The sequence below is a fragment of the Lonchura striata genome, chromosome 7, assembly GCF_046129695.1.
Source record: "Lonchura striata isolate bLonStr1 chromosome 7, bLonStr1.mat, whole genome shotgun sequence".
NCBI lineage: Eukaryota > Metazoa > Chordata > Aves > Passeriformes > Estrildidae > Lonchura > Lonchura striata.
The window spans coordinates 17,641,596-17,663,713 of NC_134609.1; the positions used below are offsets into that span (position 1 = coordinate 17,641,596).

Below are 22,118 nucleotides of genomic sequence, written 5' to 3' on the forward strand. Positions count from 1 at the left end.
ATATATATTTAAAGTGTCTAAAAATAAATATTTTTGCTTCAAAGCTTTATAAGTCAATGACCCAACATGCTGTTGACAGCCAAGATTAAATGCTTACAAGAAATTCCAAATTTCCACTGACATACAGACACTCTTTCCTTTCCTGGCAGTTCATGAAACAACACTTGAATTTCAGGATGCTGCCATTGCACCATTTTGGAGCAGTATGTCTTTAAATCTATTACCAAGTCTGTGCACAATTCAGACTGTGGGGAGAAAGGAAAAGCAGCATGTTTTCTTTGAGAGAAGTTGCGCTTTAAAAGCTACTGGAAGTTTTGGAATGTTAAAAGACAAACCAGCTGAGATACATTAACAGGCAAAGAGCAAGAGAAGAGGTCAAAACTGTGCATGCAAATGTACTTTCACATCCTAGTAATTTCGGAAGATTCACATGGCTTCAAAAATAAGCTCGTTCCAGGAAAACAATACACATACTTTTGAACAGTTCTAATATTAGCCTGTCCTTATAATGGTATCTGGAAGCCAGTGATATTTATGCTGGGATGAGTGTTAACTTCAAATAACTTTCCTAACCCCAGTTTCCTTGTGTGTGGGAGTATTTTCTTTTTAGGAAAAAGTCACTGTTGGTTAATTTTGTCTCTCCCTTTCACACCCTCGAACCATTGACTAATACTGAAATTTAGCTTAGAGTGAATATTTCCATTTTTTACATTTAAATGCTTTAATCAAGGTTTTAAAAAATTTTATAATGCAGAGTAACTATCATGTAGTGTTGTTTACATGCAGAAGCAAACTAGGAATTGTATGGACACTGAACACTCATATAAAAACATGCTGCTCTCCAAATGATTTGATGATTTGTGAAAGTCAAGAGGCAATAATGGATGATCATTTTACATAACAGCCATCCTTACAATTGGGCATATACACTTGTAAAACAGGAAAAAACAAAATGAGAGAATATTTGAATTTTGATATGTCAATTATCAATTGCTGGAAAATTATTTGTTTATTAGAAGCTAATCCCCCCACTGTATTTAAAGGTTTGTAATGAGTTCGATATCAATGTGAATCCAGTTCTTTTTTAATTGACCATGAACAAAATAAAGTAACTTTTTTGGATAAAACTGGGCAGTTTTAATTATTTAAGTTTCTTCATAGTTCAAGAAATACTGTAAGTACCATTTTTAGGATGGCTTTCCACAAAAGCTGCTAGCCATGACTATATTAGTTTAATTATAAGTTCTAACTACTTGTAGCTATTTCTGGTGCAATAAAAGTGCAAAAAATGAAAAAAACTAAAAACTCTCTAATAATGTAATATGGTGATGAAATGGATGGGTGTTGTTGCTAAATCTGTATTTTTCATTAACTTATTTTTCTTGGAGAGGAAGGAAGCACAGAATTTAAACTTCAGACATGCAGATTTAGAAAACAAAATAAATTAAGAAACTTGTCCATATAAATTAAAGAACTAATCTATAGTGGTGTGTACCTTCTGCATAAACCTAAATAGAAGTGTTGTATTTTAGTCCAGAAAAATAGAACATTGAGTGACAAAAGTAAATTTTATTTACTTAGTACTTCCTACTGCTTTTTACATGTGACTGTAATTAGTCAGTCAAATAATATACTTGCATGGTAAGACCAGATGTCTTCTAAAACACTTAAATAAGGAAAAACAAATTATATTTTCCCTTCTTTTGCATTACCTGGCAAGTAAGAGACCCTGGAATCTCCCACTCTGATATGTTTGTAAAATGACTACAGCTTTCCACTATTATCCATGTGTGAGAGAGGGAGTCTGCAGCTCTTTCAGAAGTGTGTGAGGTGCACAGGATCAGGAGCTGGATGTTGGAAGAGTTGACCTGACTGATAACCAGGCTTTTGCAGTGTCAGTGAATCTGGGTACTGTTTAACATGACAAAAGTGGCCCTGTTTGGCTTTAGCTGATTAATATTCACGAGTTGAGGTTACTTCAAGCTGAAGCTCAACAAAGGCAAAATCATATCCAAGAAACTCTTGATGTTGCAACCATACTTCATGTTAATGTTGTGGAAATTCAGCTATTGTCTGCCAATATTAAATGATACCAGTTTTATCTGTGCTGACTAAATGTATATTTATCACATTTGGAAGGAATATGGTAGTTTGTGTTGTGATAAAAACCAGAAAAACATAAAAAACCTCCTATGACCTAATTGTTGAGTTCCTCAGTTTTATATATTTTTGAATTTATTCATGAGCACAGTCACAAAAGTCCTTCAAGACCCAACAGAAAATGTAGCTCTACACTGTAAAGTTCAAGAATACTTAATTGGACAGGGGAAAGGAAGAAACTATAACACCATAAATAATGCATGGTACAGTTCTAAAAACCACTGAGATTTTGTCAGTAGGGGACTTTCTGTTTGGAAAGTGTATATATGACCACATAAACCCCAGGCTTTGGGGATGATACTATTACAGATTCTATTTTTCTTTTTTTTTGTACTGCCTCTTCAAAATTCGGTGCTGTGTTTGTACAGATGCATTTCAGATACTCTGATTCCACCTGAATCAAAAACATTCAGGTAAAAGAGTGAGGTTTTGAGGTTGGTTTGTTTGTTTGTTCCAGTGAAGAGTTTCTTTCACTTACAGTGTAATGCTAGTGCATACAGACATTTCTCTAATCTGCTTTTTATATACTATAGGACCCAGACAATCTAAAACACAAATGAAGTGTTGCATTTTCCCCTTCACAGGAAAGCAGGGGTTAAGGGCAAATGTCAGCATTTGCCTTGAGTAGTTCTGAGTGAGTAAAATAGGTCATCTGCAATAAATAGATAACATATGTTTGTAGTCTAATGTCTGTATTTTTTTAACAAAAAAATTGTGTGACTTGTTCAATTCATTTGTATCTCATCCTACATTCAGATGGTTAAGTACTCTGCCTACTCATACTATGTTGATTAGATGTTCTAGATGACTAATGGGACATCTAAGTAAGTTTGATAGAAAATCAAGTTTTTTACTCTGTCAGGGTCACACCATGACAAGTCATCCCCATGGCATTTGTAAGGTTTTGATAATTCTCTGTCTTATGCTTTTCAAGAGCTCTGTTGCAATGGATGCAGATAATAACATCTTTTAAAAGTGTAAATTGCATTCAGGTAGCAGGGGACAAAACAATTTAACTGTTAAGGGAAAAAGCCCAGCTACATAGGAACATTGGAAGAAATAAATAGAAAAGCAAAGAAACAAAATAAAAGTCTTCTCTAGATGGTTGAAAGAATTTTAATAAACAATTTAAAATATCCTTTTGTAGGAATTTTGTGCCCATCTGCTTATTAATGTGAAGTCAAATGCTGCAGGTAAGAGTGCCTAGAGAAAATCAAATGCCCTAAAAATAGAATCTGTGTTTCTGCATTTGACACACTAATATGAATTTTGAATAGAATTTACTCTTTGGTATTCTAGAGGCCTAAAATACATGAAATTATTTAAATTCTTATTCTTCTAAGCACGGGTTTTGTAGGACCTCTGGGACTTCTAAATTCTTTCCAACATGCCTCTTCCTGTGTGATGTGGTTTCCCAGCAGTCCAACCCAAACTCCAAGCCAGATTTCCTAATGGTAAGGTCTGAGCTTATGCACAAAATTGGCACTGGGAAAACTCATGAAAGATCTCTGCAATTGCATTTGTGTGTGTTTTGTTTTTATTTTTTAATGTGGGCAAATTCCATGAGTTTTTAGATATGGAAAGATTGACAAATATTTAATAGTAGCTTTTGAGCCATTCTAGGAATGGCTGGAAGCTTTTGCTCTTAGCAGTATGCTGAAAACTGACAGGTTGTGCAAGACCTGCTAATCATTTTAAATTAAAGACAATATGACATTGAAATTCAGAAGTCACTACATTAGTAGCAACCTATAGGCTTGGTGTTCCTATTGTGTTTGCTTTTTTCCCCCCTTCCCCTTAGCATCATGCTTATTCAGAGCAGATGTCATCCTGCAAAAAACCCATGATGGCTTCATTTTACTAAGGGAAACTCCCTGACTCTTGGAAACTTGCTCAATGCTTCTAGTTTCTATAACTTTGCATTGCAGACTTCATGAACTTTCATTTTAGGTGCCTTAAACACTTTAATACAACCATAATAGCACAGTCAGCATTAGCAAAAAGTGCTCAGGTTATTCTGGATTATATCTAAATCTGAGGTTGCAAGGGTGTCTAAATGAAAATCTACCAGCAGAACTGTCCTGGCATAATCATCCTCACAAAAGAGCCTTGTGTATATCCTGTGGGGGTAACAATGCACTTGCTTTGCTTTCATTCATGTTACTTTACAATTAGTAGCTTTGTAGTTACAGTATCCAGACAGGTTTAAACAGAAGGGTATTCTTTTCTCTGCCTTTTTTTTTTTTTAATGGCAGCACCTTTGATTTTTTTTCAGTAATTTCTAGCCATCTTCCATTTCTGCACTTAGGACTCCAGTTAGTTCTTCAATTAAGAATAGCAGCTTGAAATGTATCTCATTGGAAATTTATCTCATTTTGGCACTAACATCACCCAGTGCCTCAAGTAAAATGTTGATATTCAAGACCTTTCCAAGTTCCCTCATTTTGCAATAGAAACTTAGACTAAAGTCAGCTGTACTTAATGCAATCCTGTTTTTACTTAGAAGGCTGATGAATTTCTCCCTTTCTGAACTCAGTACAAACAGACAAAACTCCAGACTCTCTCTAGCCTATTCCCAAGGAGTCCCTTCTCCCTGCTATAATGTCTGATTCTCTATAATGTCTGATTTTCTTGTTTTCCATGGAATTGTACATGTGTTCACATTTCCAAACCAACAGAGCCCTAAGAGTTGGCCCTTTCTTGGAAAAAATTCCTCTACAACATCAATCTTTGTTCATGCTTTCTCATGAGAATTGCTAATATTTGGCTGGCTTTAGTCTATACTGCAGAAAACTGTTTTTTCCTAGAAGCCTTTGGAAATATCTCTCAGGTTAGGAGCACCACGGTGCCCCTCTTCACCCACCCCTTTAAGGATGAAAGGATGAAGTAAAGAATGGAGAATGAGGAATTCTTTAGCTTTGTATTTGAAACAGCTAATGGGAAAGCAGAAGGACTAAATTCTGATTAGGCACTAGAAGATTTCTGAAATGGTTAGCAGCTGGTATTTAACAATGGGGTAGTGATTATAGCTAATAGTTTCTGGCTTGATTTTTAAACTTTACTAATAATTTTGGACATTGAAGCAACTTATACACATTGTAAAATCTCCTGAGCTTTCATGAAGGAACAAGTACAAAAGCAACAAAAATGAAGATCTTTCTAGTCACAAATTCTCAAAAGAAGAGGTGCACTTTTATAACTAGGATACTTGAACAAAACAGAAACAGGAGGAAACTAAAAATTACAAAGCCCAAGGCTCTGTGGAGTTTTCCTCTTTTTCCATGAAGGGCTTACAAAGTCCATGTTAGAAACTATGACATAGTGGCTTAATTTCCACAACTTCTCACATTTTTTCATGTTCCCTGAACTTGAAAGGTACATAAAACTTAACATTTAAAATTATCAGCAAACTTTGAGAACAAAGAATTCTGTGTCAAAAGATATTCCTTTGATCCATATTTAATGTAATTATGACTATAATGACATTTATAATTCAATTGAATATTGTGTGCTGAAGCTTAAAGTCTGGAAAGGTAGACAAGCACTTTGCATCCTTTGCAACTGCTGCATAAAACAAACAAACAAAAAAATTTCAAATAATTTCTGGCAGCAGCATTTGGAATATGAATAGAAATACACAGTTTTAACTGTCACAGTTAAAAAAAAGGGGCCACTCCTGCAATAAATACTTTTGCATGGGCTCAGGATTTTTTACTGCAGGATTCCATTGCTAGGTTATGACATTAGAGAGTTTTATTAAGTTGCTTTTGAGATATTTGAAAATACTTGGCAGGTAATTAATTCAAAATTATTGGATAAAATTCAGTTTCTAAGCTAACTATCATGCAACTCCAGTGATAATGATCTCAGTCTAATAATTAATTTTGAGTGTTTTATTTGCTAATATTCATATATGTTTAACTAATAACTTGATAGCTAAATCATTTGTGTTCTTGTGTGCCAAGAATGATGTGTATCTTCACAGTGCCCTAGATTTCAGAAATTATATCTGTGTTCAGTAATCCAGCTTCATATTTCTTTTGCCTTTTTTTGAAAATAAGCATAAATATGCAAATTTTGCTTTTACTTTACAATTGCCTTATGCTTTGATGATGCATGAATGTGTAGTACCCTGGTACCTTATGACCTGATTGAAGATGATTGATAAGCAGCAGAGGTGCTTAGCTATAAAATATCTTTCTTTTAGCCCATGCCTCTTTAAGGTGGTTCTTTGCTTCTAGTTATGTGGTAAGTTAAACAACATTTCTCTCCTTTCTAAGACATGTTCTTACCATTTTCTTCTTCTTGAAATGACTCTGAGTAACCGATTCTGCTTTCAGATACAGTTTCCTATTTGGTTAGAAACAGCACGAAACAGAACTAAAGCCTTCTGGACTTGGCAGCTGCTGATGTTCAGGGGACCCAGGGAGCTGCTCTTACCTGGCCCTTTGCTCAGCCCCCCACTGCATCCCTGCAAGAACTGCTCGGGGGCAAAGCTTGCACTGCTCTACTCTTTGTTACATTTTCTGCCTTCTCTTTTAATTCATTGCATCTGTCTCCCTGGAGAAAGAACTGTTTTCAGTTTCTTCTTGCCCCGAAAACTTTCATTTTAAACAGCTTTATTTTAACTGTGTTTTCCAAGTCTGTGAAGTACTTGCTAAAGGGATAGGTGCTAAGATCACTTCTCTTTGCACAAAAGAGACCCAGCTCTTAAGGTGCCCACCTCTTACTACTATCCCCTCTTCATTGAGAAAGTGAGCACAGCCTGTAGAAATGCCTGAAAATTAAGGTCTTTCTGAAAAAAATACTTTTGATATCTAAGCCACTTCTGCTGCCTCTGAGAGGAAACCTTTACATCTGTGAAGAATGGAAATGAGGCAAGCTTGAAGGAGTGTAAATCCATGAGGAATGTCAGTAGGAGAAAGTTCAATCCATGACCAATAGAAACAAATTAAGGCACAAAGGGAAGGAGGGCCTGGCTGAAAGAGGAGCAGAAACAAAGCACTGGGTGCAGGATGGCACTGAAGGCAAGGAGGTTTAAAGGGGAGCAGGTGAAGAGGGGCTCAGTCACTGTGAAACGCAAAGGGGAAGGTGGCAAATGGTAGATAAATAGGAAAAAGCAACATCAGAAGAACAAAAATTGTGTAAAAATGCAACTAAGTTAATGCAGTTACACGGCCTAATTTAGTTTTGTAGCTGAAGATGTGTATTTTTATAACATCAATTTTCTGTGGTGAGCAATCCCTTTTTTGCCATGGTAACCTTGTGTGCTTGCCAAAGGCAGGACAAACAATGCCTCCATCACTTCTACTTCCAAAACAATTGGGTATGCCAAAACATTAATATTGAAATTTTGTGTAATATTTTATTGCTTTTTGAGATATACTGTATATTATTATACCCTGGATATGCACTTGGGGCATTAAGGTGTCAACAGCCAGCCCACAGGTGGGATTCAACAATACCTGCAACTGGGACCATGCTTATCTGACCTTACCTAAGCTTTCTGTGCTTGTTTGACACCCAGGAAAAACTCTGCAAGTCTCTTTTGACTCTTTCCCAGAAGAATTAACTTATAAGAATGTACTTAGTAAATCTTTAATTTATTTTGTTTATATAGGGCATAGAGAATTTTTCCCTCTCTCTGGAAAATCAAGGCATTCATGGCTTGAATTCTATTTGTAAGACTAAGTGTACTGAGGTGGACGTCAGATGAATTTGAACAGAACCTGATGCTGGTTATCTTTTTTCCAAGAGATATCCAAGCCACCTAAACAAATTTTAATGTCTTTCCACCTATTCCCATATCCCATGCTGTGAAAATATCTCTCCCATCATTGGGAAATACTCTTTTAGCTGAAACTTGGGAAGGTGTTGCTATTTCAAATAACAACAGAGGAGCTCTAGGTGTGGTGTGTTTGGTTGCTGTGGTCACTATTGAAAGCAGATGTGGTTCCTGTCCTTTCCTGTCTGCCACTTCTGCATTGCAGGGGTGGGAGGGAGCACCCAAGTGAGACAAGGTTTGCTTTCTCTGGACAAGAGCTGCTTTTTCTCGGTAGCAATGCTGACAGAAATGGATGTCAAAGGACAGGCTTGGTGAGTTAAACCTTGACAAGCTCTGGCAGTGTTTTGCACTGGCAGGGAGTCAGGAATCTCCCACAGGAAGACACCAGTTCCATTTTTAAAATATTATTCAAAAATCGCCAGTAGAGTATTTGTGAATAACATGGCTCTGGTTTTCTCCAGGGCATTCCTATTCCAGCCATGCAATTCAAAACACATTTTGAAAGAGCAAGAGAAAGGAAAAATACATGAAAGTGGTTTCGAATCAATGCCTGACCATTTTTGCTGTGTTTAGATTTCTTTTAGTAAATTTCTATATACAAATCTAATAAGAAAGTCTCCTATTTTCAGTTCTGAAGTTCAAATAAAACTTCACTGTTTTTATATCTTTTTTGAATCTGTCACTGGGAATTCAAAACAGAATTTAAAAAAAACATCAAACAGCCTATACTTAGAGGGAACTGAAAAGCCAGGAGTACAGTGTAGCAAGTTCAGACATTAAAAAGCAAGAGAGAATATAATATGCTCTGTGCAATGCAGCTGTGGCTTAATGCTGATTTGCATATTAGGACTAGATTAGCATCACTCAGATGTGACCTGCATATTGAGTAACTATCACAAGTATGGTACTATTGATGAAAAATGAAGCTGCATGGTACACTTCAGATGTAATATACTAACCTTTTGTGTTTTTAGACTCTACAGAAGTGTAAAAGAAGAGCTATTACTTCTAAATTTTTATGAAATGCATGTAATTTAGTTTCCTATAAAAGTTCAGTTGGATGCTCAGTATGTTTATGAAACAGAATATGATATTACCATAAAAATGATTGTTTTTTAGCCACTCAAAGGCAAGAAATATTCAAAGAAATGACCATATAAATGTTGATTATTTCTATTCTGAAGGCAGTCAAATTGATTTAAGGTCTTGTGGCCAACTTATTACAGATTTTGTGGCTATAATGCCTGCATGACTCTGAATACTTTAAACTTCAAAAAGACCTTACTATTGACAAATGTTTGATTCACTTTCAAATAAAATGTCATTTGCATTTGACATTAAGGATTTTGTGCAGGATGGCTCCCTAAAGCAGTTTCATGTTAGTTTAATGGCAGACTTTAGGATAATTACCTTCTGCAGCATTTTCCCAACATTTGACAACATTCCTCTTTGGAAAATCTAAAAAGATGAATGTCCTCACTGGAAAACCAGGAAATAAAGGCACACCACTGGTTGGGTTGGTGTTTGTATATTTGATAAAAATGCAGTGTGCTGGCTGCAGATCTTTCTTTCCAGGAAAGCTTTCCTCCAGTGCTGCCTAGAAGTGGGCTGGCACTACCTCTGGATTTTGGCATATCTCAGTGGCACAAAACACCTGTACTGCATGTGCTTAAGGGTCAGTGCCATAGCAGGGCTCTGGGGCAGGCTGGAAGAGTCACACTGTGAGAAGAAGGGCTTGTTTGGGAATTATGAAGGCTGGGATGGGGTAGGGGTTGGGTGCCTCCCCTTGGGGTGCCCTCCCTGCCTTCACAGGCACTCGGATGTGCCTTCTGCAGCTGGGGTGGAAGATGATTTTTCAGCTGATGCAAAGGTAAAACAGCAACTTGGGCCTCTCTGAACGTGCAGTGGAGGAAGGTTCACTGTGTTCTCATGTCAGATACCACAGTGTTGCTTCCTTCTTCATCTGCTAGGCCAGAAGGAATTTTTACTTTTCAAGTGATTCCTAACAGATCTCATAGCAAAACCAGATCTATATCTAAATAATTATGTAACTTTTGCTAGAAACACAGGAACACTGCACATGTATTGTGAGATCTACATGTGTGCACAGGGTCTCTATGTACACACAGCAGCAAACTTGTATTTACTTTAAAAAAATTACTACACAAAGGTAAAGCTGGCACTTCTATTTAGTAGGTGTCATAGGCTTGTTCAAGTGTTTTAAGGGTTTTGGGATTAGTTTTTTTTTGGTTCATTGCTGTGTAGTGATAGCTGGCTAGCTTTTCTCTAGTGATTCTAAGCTCAATGACTAAAGGTGATATTGATCTTCTGTTTAGACTTTGCAGAGAGGAGTAGAAGGAAATCATATTCATCTTATGACTGAAGAAGAAACTGAAGTGCAAACCCTCAGGTTCTTGCAAAAGACAGGCTCATAACAACTTCAGGATTTTAGGGATTTTTGAATTCTGAACATCTCTACACACAATAGTAGATACAGTTATGGAATCATGCTATATACCATGTAGAAAGAAACTCAGATTTTCTGAGTGGAAGTGTCCAACATATATTTGTTCCACTTCATATTGCTAAGGTAGCCCTACTGAGGCTGTGCTTTCTAAAACACACCTTGTAGCAGTTAAGGAATATTTAATTTTTGGCATATTACAGATTTCTAATATATTGGGCTAGGAGCTTGGAATAAAAACTTGGCTGTTGATTTAATTACTTTTAAGTTGATATATGTGTTAGCTTGTACACTGGAGAACAGCATCTCACAATTACTCAAATAAGGCTATTAATGATAGCAAAATATAGGTATTGTAATTAAAAAAAATATTATCATAATTACTTCTTTTTCAAGCATGCAGATTTATTGTGTTGACAAGGCTACCGAACAATTCAATTAATATATAAAATTTGTAAGAAAGTTTCTACCAGTGTGTGAGACCTGTCTCAATTTTTCTATAATGACATAAGAAATGTATGTTGCTTATTGTGTCATGTGTATAATGCCATGTTTTCTGCAGTGCAAAATAATCTTTAAAGGTGTTTTGAAGATACTACATAGATTGGAGACCATTCTAGCAAATGCTTTCATTTTTAGTCATACTATTTTTCTATCGTAGATTGTCACCAAAGGTCATCCATTGTTCTCCTTGCTTTTTTCACTTGTGTTTTGAATAGGTTACCACTAACTTCTGAAGTTACTTCTTAGTCCACTGCTGCTCTACAGCTTTATTTACAGAGCCAGAGAAAGCTGCCACATCCACTTCACTGCCTCTCATCCAGTGATGGAGACTGCAACACCTTTAGTGATCCAGTTTGTAATGGAAGAATGGGGCAGGAGTCAGTGTGTACTTGACAGCCTTGTTAACCCTACTACATTGGTGTGAACTGCTGGTAAAGCCCAGTTTGACTCTGTGGCCATGGTGCACCTGCAGTCTCATGAATCATGTTGCATGCAGCACTGAAGCTCTTGTTAGCATAAACAGCAGGTATAACTCATGATGCACCCAGGAAAGAGTTCTGTTCAGCAATGAATTGCCAAGCAAACACATTATCTCTGTAGTGCATAAATGCATCATAACAGTAATTTTACCTTTAAAATAGATTTTAAGGAACTTCTACTTCAATAGCTACACAAGCGGTATTATTGGTGGAGGAATTCCTGCAGTTCAAGGAGTTACTTTAGTCTTCTCTCCTAATTAGTTGCAATCAATCAAACATGCTCATTCAAAGAATTCTACAGAGTCAGGAAAGGACATGATCAGATTTTTCAGGCATTGTTTCTCTAAACTTTTACTATAAAATTTATGTACAGTTCTGTGCTGGTAAGTTCTTAATCATGCAAATTTTATAAAAATCTTTTACATAAATTATGGGTTTAAGATATCTATATTGTTAAAAAACCCCACAACACCCTCATATTTCATGAGCTGTCCCCTACCACACCCGTGTGCTGATGGCTGGATTATATCTGCCCTTTCTCTGGAGCTGGGGAAGGCTGGCTGGGGTTTCTTTTGTGTAGGGGGATTCCTTGAGTCAGAGGTAGAAATCAACCACTAAAATGCAAAATCAAAGCAATTGATGAAGTGTGTATAAAGAAGGAAACATTTCATGTTATTTCCTGGCACTGTAAGGAGTACAATGCTCAAGCTGAAATACACCTGAGTGAGAGCTCTTATGGAATATTTGCTTACCAAGAAATGAGATCCAGTCATGCACAGTTTTTCTACAACCACAGCAGCTTCAGGCATTCCAAACTGAGGTGACAAAAAAGACAAGATTATTACAATAGTGTGAAACTTGACATTTGTAAATAAACTAATTAATATTTTCGTGCTCAAATACTCAGGGTTGTGGAAATTGTTGTACTACTTGACAAGAATAATTAGAAAGAGAATATTGAGTAACTGTAATGTTCAGGCAGTGACTTTCACATTAGAGATAAGACACGGTATTACCTCTTTCTTAGGAAGAAAGATTACAGGGGATAAGGGCTAATGAGATTGTGAACAAAGTAGACAAGAAAAAATTTTGAAGCAGCAAATGTCATATAAGTGGAGCAAGGAGCCCAACAGAAATATTGTGGATTGCTGTGGGATAAGAAGCCAGAATTAGAAACAGGTTAAAAGATAACCTGAGGCAAAAGTTCAGCAGTAGCCATGTCATCATCCCACATGGCTGTTTACCAACCTCTGTTTGCTCTGCTTGACTTCAGCACCGGATATTTGGGCTGTGTCTTGCACCTAACCATGATGATGGGCATTGCTGGAAAGAATTCAGGTTCAGAAACAGGATTTTTTTTTCTGTAACTTGGTTGTGGTGATTGTGTTTTTTAACAAAGTTGATATTGACTATAAATTAAAATGAAAACAGAATGTCCAGAAATATTACATCTTGAAATAGAACTAATTACTGAATAGTAATGTGGGAAAAAATGGACACATTGTATTTTCTACTAAAAAGAAAAGAATGGCTCAAGGCTGAAGATGTCCTAAAAGTCTCATCGTGTGTTAGAGGTCTTAGTGTGGCTTTTTAAAAAAATTAACTATTACACATAGAAAGTGGCAAAAAAAAATTAGGAATCTTTTCTTTAAAGAGGTACCATGCCCATAATGAATTTTAGTATTTGTAATGCTTTGTAAATGTCAGTATTAGTAGTGACCAAATCAGATACTAACAGAGAAATATTAATGCAATATGTTCTTCTCATAGACATAGTTATGTGGCTTTCCTAAGATAATTCTGTATTTCTAGACTACTTAAAACTGATAATGCTATATTCAATGTATATTTTATCTACTTTTTGATATGAAAATGTTCTTTTTTTTGGCCTGTTAGCTGATATGCCCGGGCTAATGTTTTTTTTTATGCTATGATTGGGTGAACCCTGCTTTGCAATACAGGATAGATCCCAATTCTAAGGAGAGGGTTGCTATGGTTGTTGGACCAGTGGTCATTTGTGGATTGTGTTAATTTGCCATCAGTTGTGCTGGTGTTGGTGGAGAGGCAAATAATCAAGGCTATAGACTCTGTTTCTCTTGGCTGTTGCCCATCTGTTTCTAGTTTCTACCTGTATTTCCACTTACTGGCTTGATGAGCTGCTTTTGAGCTTGCTTTATGCTATTAATCAAGCTTTTGTGTAAGGGAAAATGTGTTCATTTTACATAATGCATCAGACAATTGGGTGTTTTGCTGCTGGTGTTTGGTGAGGACCATGGAACCTTTAATTTTCTTAAGATGGCATTAAATTTTTTGACAAGTAAGTTAAGATCAGTACTAGGAGAGGGACCAGACTACATGGCAAATGGAGTCCAAGCAGATAATCTCTGAACACAACATGGAATATTTCAGTGTTGTTGCAATTACAGCATAGATGCAATATGAAAGTGAAGCCATTCACATGGCTAACAGGTCTCCATTACTATCTTCACTTATTTATGAGGGAAAATGCAAAATATGTGTTGTTAATTATTATTTGGTAGTTAAGGTATTGATTTTATACAAAATGCCTTTCATGAGGCTGGAAACACTTTGCAGAATGGCTAGTTAAAAACTTCTGTATTTATGACCCAGAAAAATTTCTACCATTAAGATTTTAAATTTAAGAAAATACTAAAATTGCATGGTACATATGTACATACCCATTTTATATATATATTGTGGCATCAACATGAGTATACCTCTTCTAGAAAACGTAGCCTCAGTCACAGAACATGGAAGCTGATAATACTTTCCTGAAGGTCAATGTATTGCTTTCTGCGCAGTGCTCACTGCTTGTTTATCTTGTGTACCTGTCTGCACAGTACTCAAAACCTTCTCTGAACCCAGAATAATTTTTTAAAAATCTGAGCTGTTCTACAGCACTCTTTATTGTCCAAGTGCTTCAGAATCATGAATAACTCTTTATTCTGAGACCACTACCTGACATGAAAACTTCATTTGTAAGGGGAGTTGAGGTGCTCAAGAAATAAAACTCACATAGTATCCAATGGGTTCTTCAAGTGTTTAGATTTAAAGAGATATAAATATATGTCTGCATAGTAAATATTTTGCCATTTTTGCCGTCTGAGCAGAGCTGCCACTGTGGTTGTAGTTCTTGCCTCCCACTGTTGCAAGTCAAACACTTGGGAAATGTCAGCTTTTTCAGGGTGACTTGCATATCTTCAGTTCTGCTGGGGCAGTAACAGGATCTGATATTTCAAGGCAGAATTAAAACAACAGTACTATGTATTTGCTTTCTGGTTTTCAACCAGCCCTGGCCTTGTGCACCTTACAATTTCTGTAGTGGTGTGGAATAATGCAGAGATCTGCTGGTTTTCTCTACATTGGCAGGTTTTGTGAACAGAAAAGGTAGCAGATGAAGAGGCAGTTACAGGCTATCATGATGTATATGTGAAAAAGGGAAATTCAGGTTATGGAGGCAATCCTAGTTCTGGCACATTTTGGTGCTTGGTTCTGTTTCCTTAAGAGCTGTTTTTAGAGTTCATGCACATGTATGGGCACTGTTAGGGTGGGGAGATCCAGCACAGCCCCCAGCATGTGGTCTTGCTATGGAAATGATGGAGTAGCTGTGCTGGGGCTCTCTGGAGTGCTGGCAGTGGGAGCTGACAGCTCTGTCCACAGTGGCCACAGGCAAAAGGCTGGGCCAGTCTTTGATACACAGACTGGCCAAGCACTTAATGTTGATATACTGTAGTAACTGGTTTATTTAGCTGCTTTAATCAGTGTTGTGAGTTTAAGCATAGGCATTAACAGCTTTTTATAAAGTTGGAAGACTCACTGTTAACTAGTATGGAGCCAGTAGTTATGGTGTGCCTGAAATTTCCCTCAAAGCCTCTGACTTTTTGAACAATTGTTATTAATTTTCTGTATTGTATTCTACATAGAATTTGCAAGGTACTTAAAAACCATTCTAACTTCTGTAAATTAGCCTGATTCCCTTTAAGCTGAAAGGCTTTGAGCTAATGAATCCGCTGAGTAGCTGTTCACAGTACTGAGTTCTCAGCTTAGCTGATCTGTTGCCTTTATGGCATGAATTAATTCCAGGGAAGAGGTTTGCTTTCTCAGTGTGGGAGCGGGGGTGCACCTGTGCTACATCTCCACTGTGAACCTATTTTTAGTTTTGTTGTCTTTTTATTTATTTATTTATTTTGAATGAATAAGCACGCACTTCTATTGTACATGAATAAGTATATGTATTTACATACAGGCAAAATGAAAAAAAATACAAAATTATCATTTTAAACTGTGGCCTACTTTTTATGTGTCTACAAACAGGAGCTCCTGTGGGAAGACTTTATAGCATTATTATTTGTCTTAAAAAAGATTGTATGCTCCTTCAGCTGAAAAGGATGAGAAACCTTAATGACCATGAATTTTCACTGTTGGTGTAAAGAAGGTACTGAAAAGATTTGAGCTCTTACAGTTAGAATTAGAATAAACACAAGGAAAAAAATGTCCTATATACAAAATTATATAGAGTATCTTGCATAAAAAAGAACAAAAGAGATATAAAATGAGATTATATATCCAGTTGCAGGAATGGACCTTAGAAGTTACAGGTACAACTCTAAAACCTGAGTCATAGTATTCAGTAAGCTGAAAAGAAAAATGCGATTGAAAAAAGCTGTATCACGGAGGATATATTTTATATATCTGAGAGGAGATTAGTAAGATAGTGAAAGGTGTCTTAAAATGAGCTTGGAATACTGTGTGCAACTCAGATTATTTTAGATACACTTGAAAGGACATTGTAGAACAAATAAATATACAAGCAAGCAAAAGAATGACTCAACCACCCCCCCCTCAAAAAAAAAAAGGTCAAGTACATTAAACAACATCTAGCAACTACTGTGTGTATATATGCATTGAGAAGAAAACATAAACAGTAGATTCTTATTGACATACTGTAAATTTTAAAGCTACATTCAAATATAAAACTAGACATACTTTTCCTGAAATGATTATTTTTTCCCAGCAGGAAATAAATTTGGGCATGAAACATCTTTTCTCTTATAAGCAATATTCCTGTGAGGAAACATTTTTTGAATAGTTTGTAATGTTGGAGATCTTAGCTTCTATCATGAATTAGATTTCTATAGAAAACAGGAGAGTACCAAAAAACTCATGTTACATTAATAAGTGGTGACTAAACTATTTTTAGCACTATAAATATTTGTGCTAGCTGTAGGATAAGATATCTGGTTTTCAAGGATAAATCCAGTAAGTGTTTCTGCTAGCTGAATTTAGACTGAACTCTCTAAAGTCTTACATACAGATTCAGTACCTGTCTTAAGAGATCTGCAACTTGACAAGCTGTCCAGTTCTCAAACTCCTCTTGAGGTGGTAGTTTTGTGGTCATGCTTCTATCCAGGGAGAAAGACTTGATCTGCGTGAGTAACACTGAACTTTTGCTTTACTGGTTTTTACTGATGTAGAAATCTGAGGAGGAAGTAGTTTTTGCAACTTTTTTCCTGTTTGGTCACTTAAAGTGAACGCCTGTAAAGGGTGATTTAGGAAGTACCAATGTTCTTGTGTGAGTGACTCCAATATATGGAAACTGGTTGTTATATGAACATATGCACATACCTGTCATTACTGAAAAAGTTGAAGCATCTCATCCGCTATCCTCAAAATTTTCCTGCATGTATTTTTACTGTCAGAGTGACTGACAGGTCAGTTGTTGCCAGTGAATACCTTTTTGCTATTTTCCATTTGGCAGAACACTGAGTCTATCAAAACTCCACTCCTAGAGTTTCAGAAATAAGATTGAAGCTCTTGCTTCTTAAATTTGGCCGCCTCAGAAAAACTTTAGAGGTGCTTGGCTGGCCTATTATGAAAAAATGATGTTGAATTTCTTAATGATTTGTATTGTTCAATACTTTCAGAATGTTGGCTGTGAGTTTTTCCAAGGGGGGCACCATCTTCCTGGATGATAGGAGGTAGCAATACTCTTTCCATTGTATGCAGAACCAGGAGAGAGAGGTGCATATATTCCTTACAAGAAATTTTGCTTGTCTGGTTTGAGTGCAGGGCTGATTTTGTCTGTTGTAGAGTTGTCATGAGTTGTGAAGGTGGGAAGCAGCTGGGTAGGAGATGTGTGAGTTACAGGTTTAATGGCTGCTTACAGGAAACTACCAAATAACAGATGGCATCAGGTGTGGAACATGAATAATATGAAGTACAGATATTTATGTGATACAAGCTGTTTGCTTACTGAGTAGGTGTTAGCAGTCTTAGTTCAGAACACCTCAAAGGCAAATTAAAAATAGTGCATTAAGAATTTTGCAGTTCAGTGTGTGCTGCCAGCCGTACCTGCTCCTCCTCCTCCTCCTCCTCCTCCTCCTCAGGCTGGGAGCATTTTTGAAAGTCCTGGGGTGTGAAACTGCTGGCAGCTGCTGTCACCTTCCTGCACTGCCTGCTGGGCTGCAGGGTGAGCTGCAGCTCTGCCCTGCCAGCTGCCCCACCTTGCTGTGCCCAGGCATCCTTCTTCTGCTACCCTTTCACTCTGCTCTCCCTCAACACTAGATTGTGGCTAGTTCTTCTGTGTTGACATTGCCTTAATTTGTGCTCTAGGCTCTTAGGACAGTCTCTTAAAAGGCCAATGTTTATGCAGTCTGCCTCTGTCCACTGAATGAGGCAGATATGTTTGGGAAGTGCTCAGTTTTGTGCTCCCAAAGGGGATGTAGCATAGGTGGTTCAACTGAAGAGACTTGCAAGACTTGCATTACTTTTTTTTCCATTAGTGTTTTAGTCAGATTAAACATAATGACAAGTGGGAGAAAAAAAGACCAGGGACTTGGGGAGGCTCATCTGGGATTCTGCATCTCCTCTCTTGATGCTGGTGCTGCCCTTGGCTCCATCAAAGTGTTCTGTCCTTAAGTGTGTGTGACAGAAATGGAGAATTTTGTCATGCATTTCCACTTGCTTTCCATTACCCTCAAGGGGATTATTTCAAGAATTTTTGTCTGGGGAACCCCAAATTTGGTTGCTGATTCTACTTAGTACTCCCATACTTGTAGTTTCTCTGTGTAATGTATCACCTCCCATGGTGTGATAAACCCAAATAAATATGTGCACTTGGACACATGCTGGCTGTGAGGGCTGTAGTGGGAGGAGCTCTTGAGCAGAATACTGAGGCTTCCAGAGTTCCCCAGAAAAAGACAGGCCACAGAAATGCTTTCTTTCCAAACTTCCAGGTGCTTGCATAAAATTTTGAAGCAGAATTTAGATACTTGAATGTGAAACAGCACTAGCCTAGGGCAGATCAGGCTCGCTTGCTTCTTGAAAATTCCCTGGAGCTTCCTGATCTGCTGTGAACTCTGGCAGGCTTAAAAATGTATTTGGTATGTGTGCAGAGAGTAATCTGCTATTTTAAAAACTTGTGTCTTACTGGAGACATTAACAATTTTAATCTGCACTGTTTTACAATTTCACTCCTCCTCCTCCTCAAAAAAAAAAAAAAAAGGCAGAAATCTGATTCTATATAATAAGAAATTTCATTTTTTGAGCCCTAATGATAAAGGACATCTAGTACTTGAGAGCTACCAAATTTCAGAGGAATCTAAATATGTGCTTTTTATACACCAGGTATTTTGTCCTCTAAAGAGAAATTAATTCCCATACAGAACCTATATATCAAGCAGAGTTAACACATCTTTACACTATATATTGGCTAAAGTTCATTTCCTAGAGTCTGAAATGTGCAAGCAACACAAAGAACAAGTTTTTGCAGGCTGCTGTAAATTAAGCTCTCAATTTGTGATTTCATAGTTAAAAAGCAGTATAAAAACTGTTTCCTAGATCATGCCACAAGCATTTCTTAGTAAAGACTCTCTATATCTTCATGAACATAAGCACTAATTGTGTTAAACTTATCTCAGAACTTTCACAGTCAAGTCCAGCTTTGCAAAACCCCATAGCAGCAGCAAGCAACTTGTTTTACTCGATGTAACATTGGAATACTGTCCCAGGAAAATATACTTAAGCAAAATAGGTCAATGATGTATTACAGTACAGAAAATATGAACTTTTTTCCCTGTTTGTTTTTTCCCATTTTATAAAAAAATAATGAAAGTAGCATGACTTACCAGATACTCATTTTTTTTTCTCCCAGGCACACATTTTGGAGTTGACTCCAAGTAAGTTAAAGGAGCAGTTTCTTATGTCTGCTCTTCCTCCTTAAACTGTCCCATATGTATCTTGTTGTTGTTAGTGTGATTGACAGGCTTGGCATTCATAGTGGGTGGGAGAAAAACATTCTTAAAGTAAAAAGCTAGAATATACTCATAGTCTAAATAAGACTATTAAGAACATTGGAAAATGAAGTCTTGCTTACAGCTATCTGTCTAGAAGTTTGATAAAAATCTTGCTAATGGTTTTGTCTTTTTTCTTTTCTTCATTTAACAGGAAATAAAAGAAGGCACATAATCAACAGAAATCACAGAGTCTGAAAGGGACCTGAAGAGATCTTGGCAGGGCTTCAGCAGAGAGGCAGGATCAAACATAACTAGAGGAAATTGGGTCAGTCTTGGAAAACAGTTCAGTAACCCATTTTTTTAACTGACTTGTTGGGGATGCACCAGATTCACCATGTCCTTAAGTGGAAGAGCAAGGAGATCTAGATTAAATTTTGTGCTCTGCTGCTGGAGGGAGCAAAAGGAAATTTCTGTTTGTAAGGATGATTACTGTCTAAGCACCAGATGGACTTGACTAGGACATCCTGCTGTTTCTGAAGGAGTCATCCCATTTACAGGAGCATTTGTTCATAAATAGTAGTTTGGGAAACAAGCCTTTTCCCTTTCAGCACACTCTTCAATTTGGCTGTAACTTTCTGAAAAATGAGGTGTCTAAATTGGTCCTAGGATAGTGTTTAGCTCATGGAAACTACTTCTGGTTCAATAATGTCCTGATAGACTTTAGGAATGCTTGCTATGCAGCACCCATGTTATTAACAAAATCCTGAATACACTTAAGAACAGGACAAACCACTGTGGAACTCTACTTGAAATACTCTTTGAGTTTGGCAGTTATTCACAGAATATGTTCTCAATGAGAGTCAGATAACCTTACAACAAACAATGCTTTAATCACTTTCTCTCTAGTTTGTATGTGATGATTTTTATGTGGGACCTTAATAAAAGCATGAGTGATAATATGGGCTTTGTGCCCCTTATCAAGGTAGGTATCATAATGAGGAAGGAAATGAGACTGGTTTGACACAGTTTGTTGCTGAAAAGTCAAGAAACAATTTATAGGTATATTGAAGCCCAACACTTGCACTGTATATTTGTGAGATTTGAAGTTGGGCTGACTGTTCTCTAGTCTGCTCTCCTTCTTCCCCCACAATGTTCAAGGGGAGATATTTGCCCTGTAGATATATGAGGTATGAAAACCTAGGTCCAGAGTCTTGAGTTTCCTTTTTGACCAAAGTAGATTGTTTTTTATGATTTTGATAAGTCAGTTAAAGAGTTTTTAAGAGGCCAAAGAGAGCTACACCTGCCTAAGAACTTCATGGATCTTTGCCAATCTCCTTGTTTGCTGTCACAGTGTTTTCCTCCATCCTTGTTTCCGTGAGAGTATTCTCTGTTGCAGGGAGAATCAGAGTTTGTCCAAAAATTACGAAAATCTTCATGTTATGAAATAGGCATCTGGGTTTTTTCCATGTCTGTTGTTCTAGTTTTGGTGTGTGGCCTTTCTTGGGATCACAAAAGACTGAGAGCCAAAGAAGCCTCAAATGGAAAAATTATGAAAACAAGCCTTAGATCACCAATATGCTGAGAATAGTTAGTGCCATTGCTACACCAAGGCTATACAATGATTTGACTGCATAAATATACCCTTTTTCTTTATTTCAGTAATTCTTTAATCAATTTCTGGGGCATGGAGTTTCAACTGAATTTTAATTATTGGTGAATGCTATGGGATTTTGTTTGCATGTTTTGTCAGAGAGGCTGGATACATGGTATAACCCCATTGTATCAAGGACAATTGGTCTTTGTGTTATCACTCAACCTTGTGAAATCTTTTGATATGGCTTTTCATTGTTTGACCTTTTCTTTGGATCTAGTAATAGATTCAGCTGTTAGTCTAGAGGGCTTTGCCACAACGAACCACGCATTAAAAATATACTTTTTCTCATAGACATTTGTTTGTAGCCTGGATTTTGCACCCAGTTTTTTTTATATTTTCAAAAATTCATGTTTTTAACTAGTATAATAAAATATAACAGTAATAAAACCACAACCTGCTACAAAAGTGACATTGTTCATTAGAAATTCTCTTTGATTTTTTTGAAGGCTGGAATTGATGCTGTAGTGTTTGGTTGTGATATTCTTTGTGAGTACTCAGTATTTTTTGCTGTTTAACTGAGACATTTTTTGATTATTATTCTTTTGAACACATTGGTAAAATTTGCTGTCTATTCCTCTACATTCATGTGCTGCCTTGTATAGTTTGCTCTTAGACTTTATACAGTTTCTTTATAAAACCTCTCTTTTGAAATTCATCTGTGTTGACTCTTGGATAAAATATGGAAAAATGTGTATGAACAGCTTTCCATCTGGCAATGTTTTTATGCACTAAAACCTAGTGAGTAAATTTAAAAACATAAATTCAGTATTATTTCAGTGTCTTGCCTTATTTAAATAAAACTCCTAGGCAACTTAAA

The 22,118-nt window shown here is 36.8% G+C and overlaps 1 protein-coding gene and 1 long non-coding RNA gene across 2 annotated transcripts in view; one reads left to right on the forward strand and one right to left on the reverse strand.

The window, feature by feature from the left end:
- The window catches only part of BLNK (B cell linker), an 88,681-nt gene extending 71,822 nt beyond the window's left edge, over positions 1 to 16,859 (reverse strand). Inside the window, exons 1-2 of the mRNA XM_021536454.2 lie at positions 16,737 to 16,859; positions 12,145 to 12,207 (exon numbers count right to left, since the gene is read on the reverse strand). Coding sequence (XP_021392129.2) covers positions 12,145 to 12,207; positions 16,737 to 16,811 — 138 coding nt within the window. The 5' untranslated portion in view covers positions 16,812 to 16,859. The remainder of the gene's footprint in view (positions 1 to 12,144; positions 12,208 to 16,736) is intronic.
- The window catches only part of LOC110473701 (uncharacterized), a 33,346-nt gene that overhangs the window by 6,987 nt on the left and 4,241 nt on the right, over positions 1 to 22,118 (forward strand). The window lies entirely within an intron of this gene.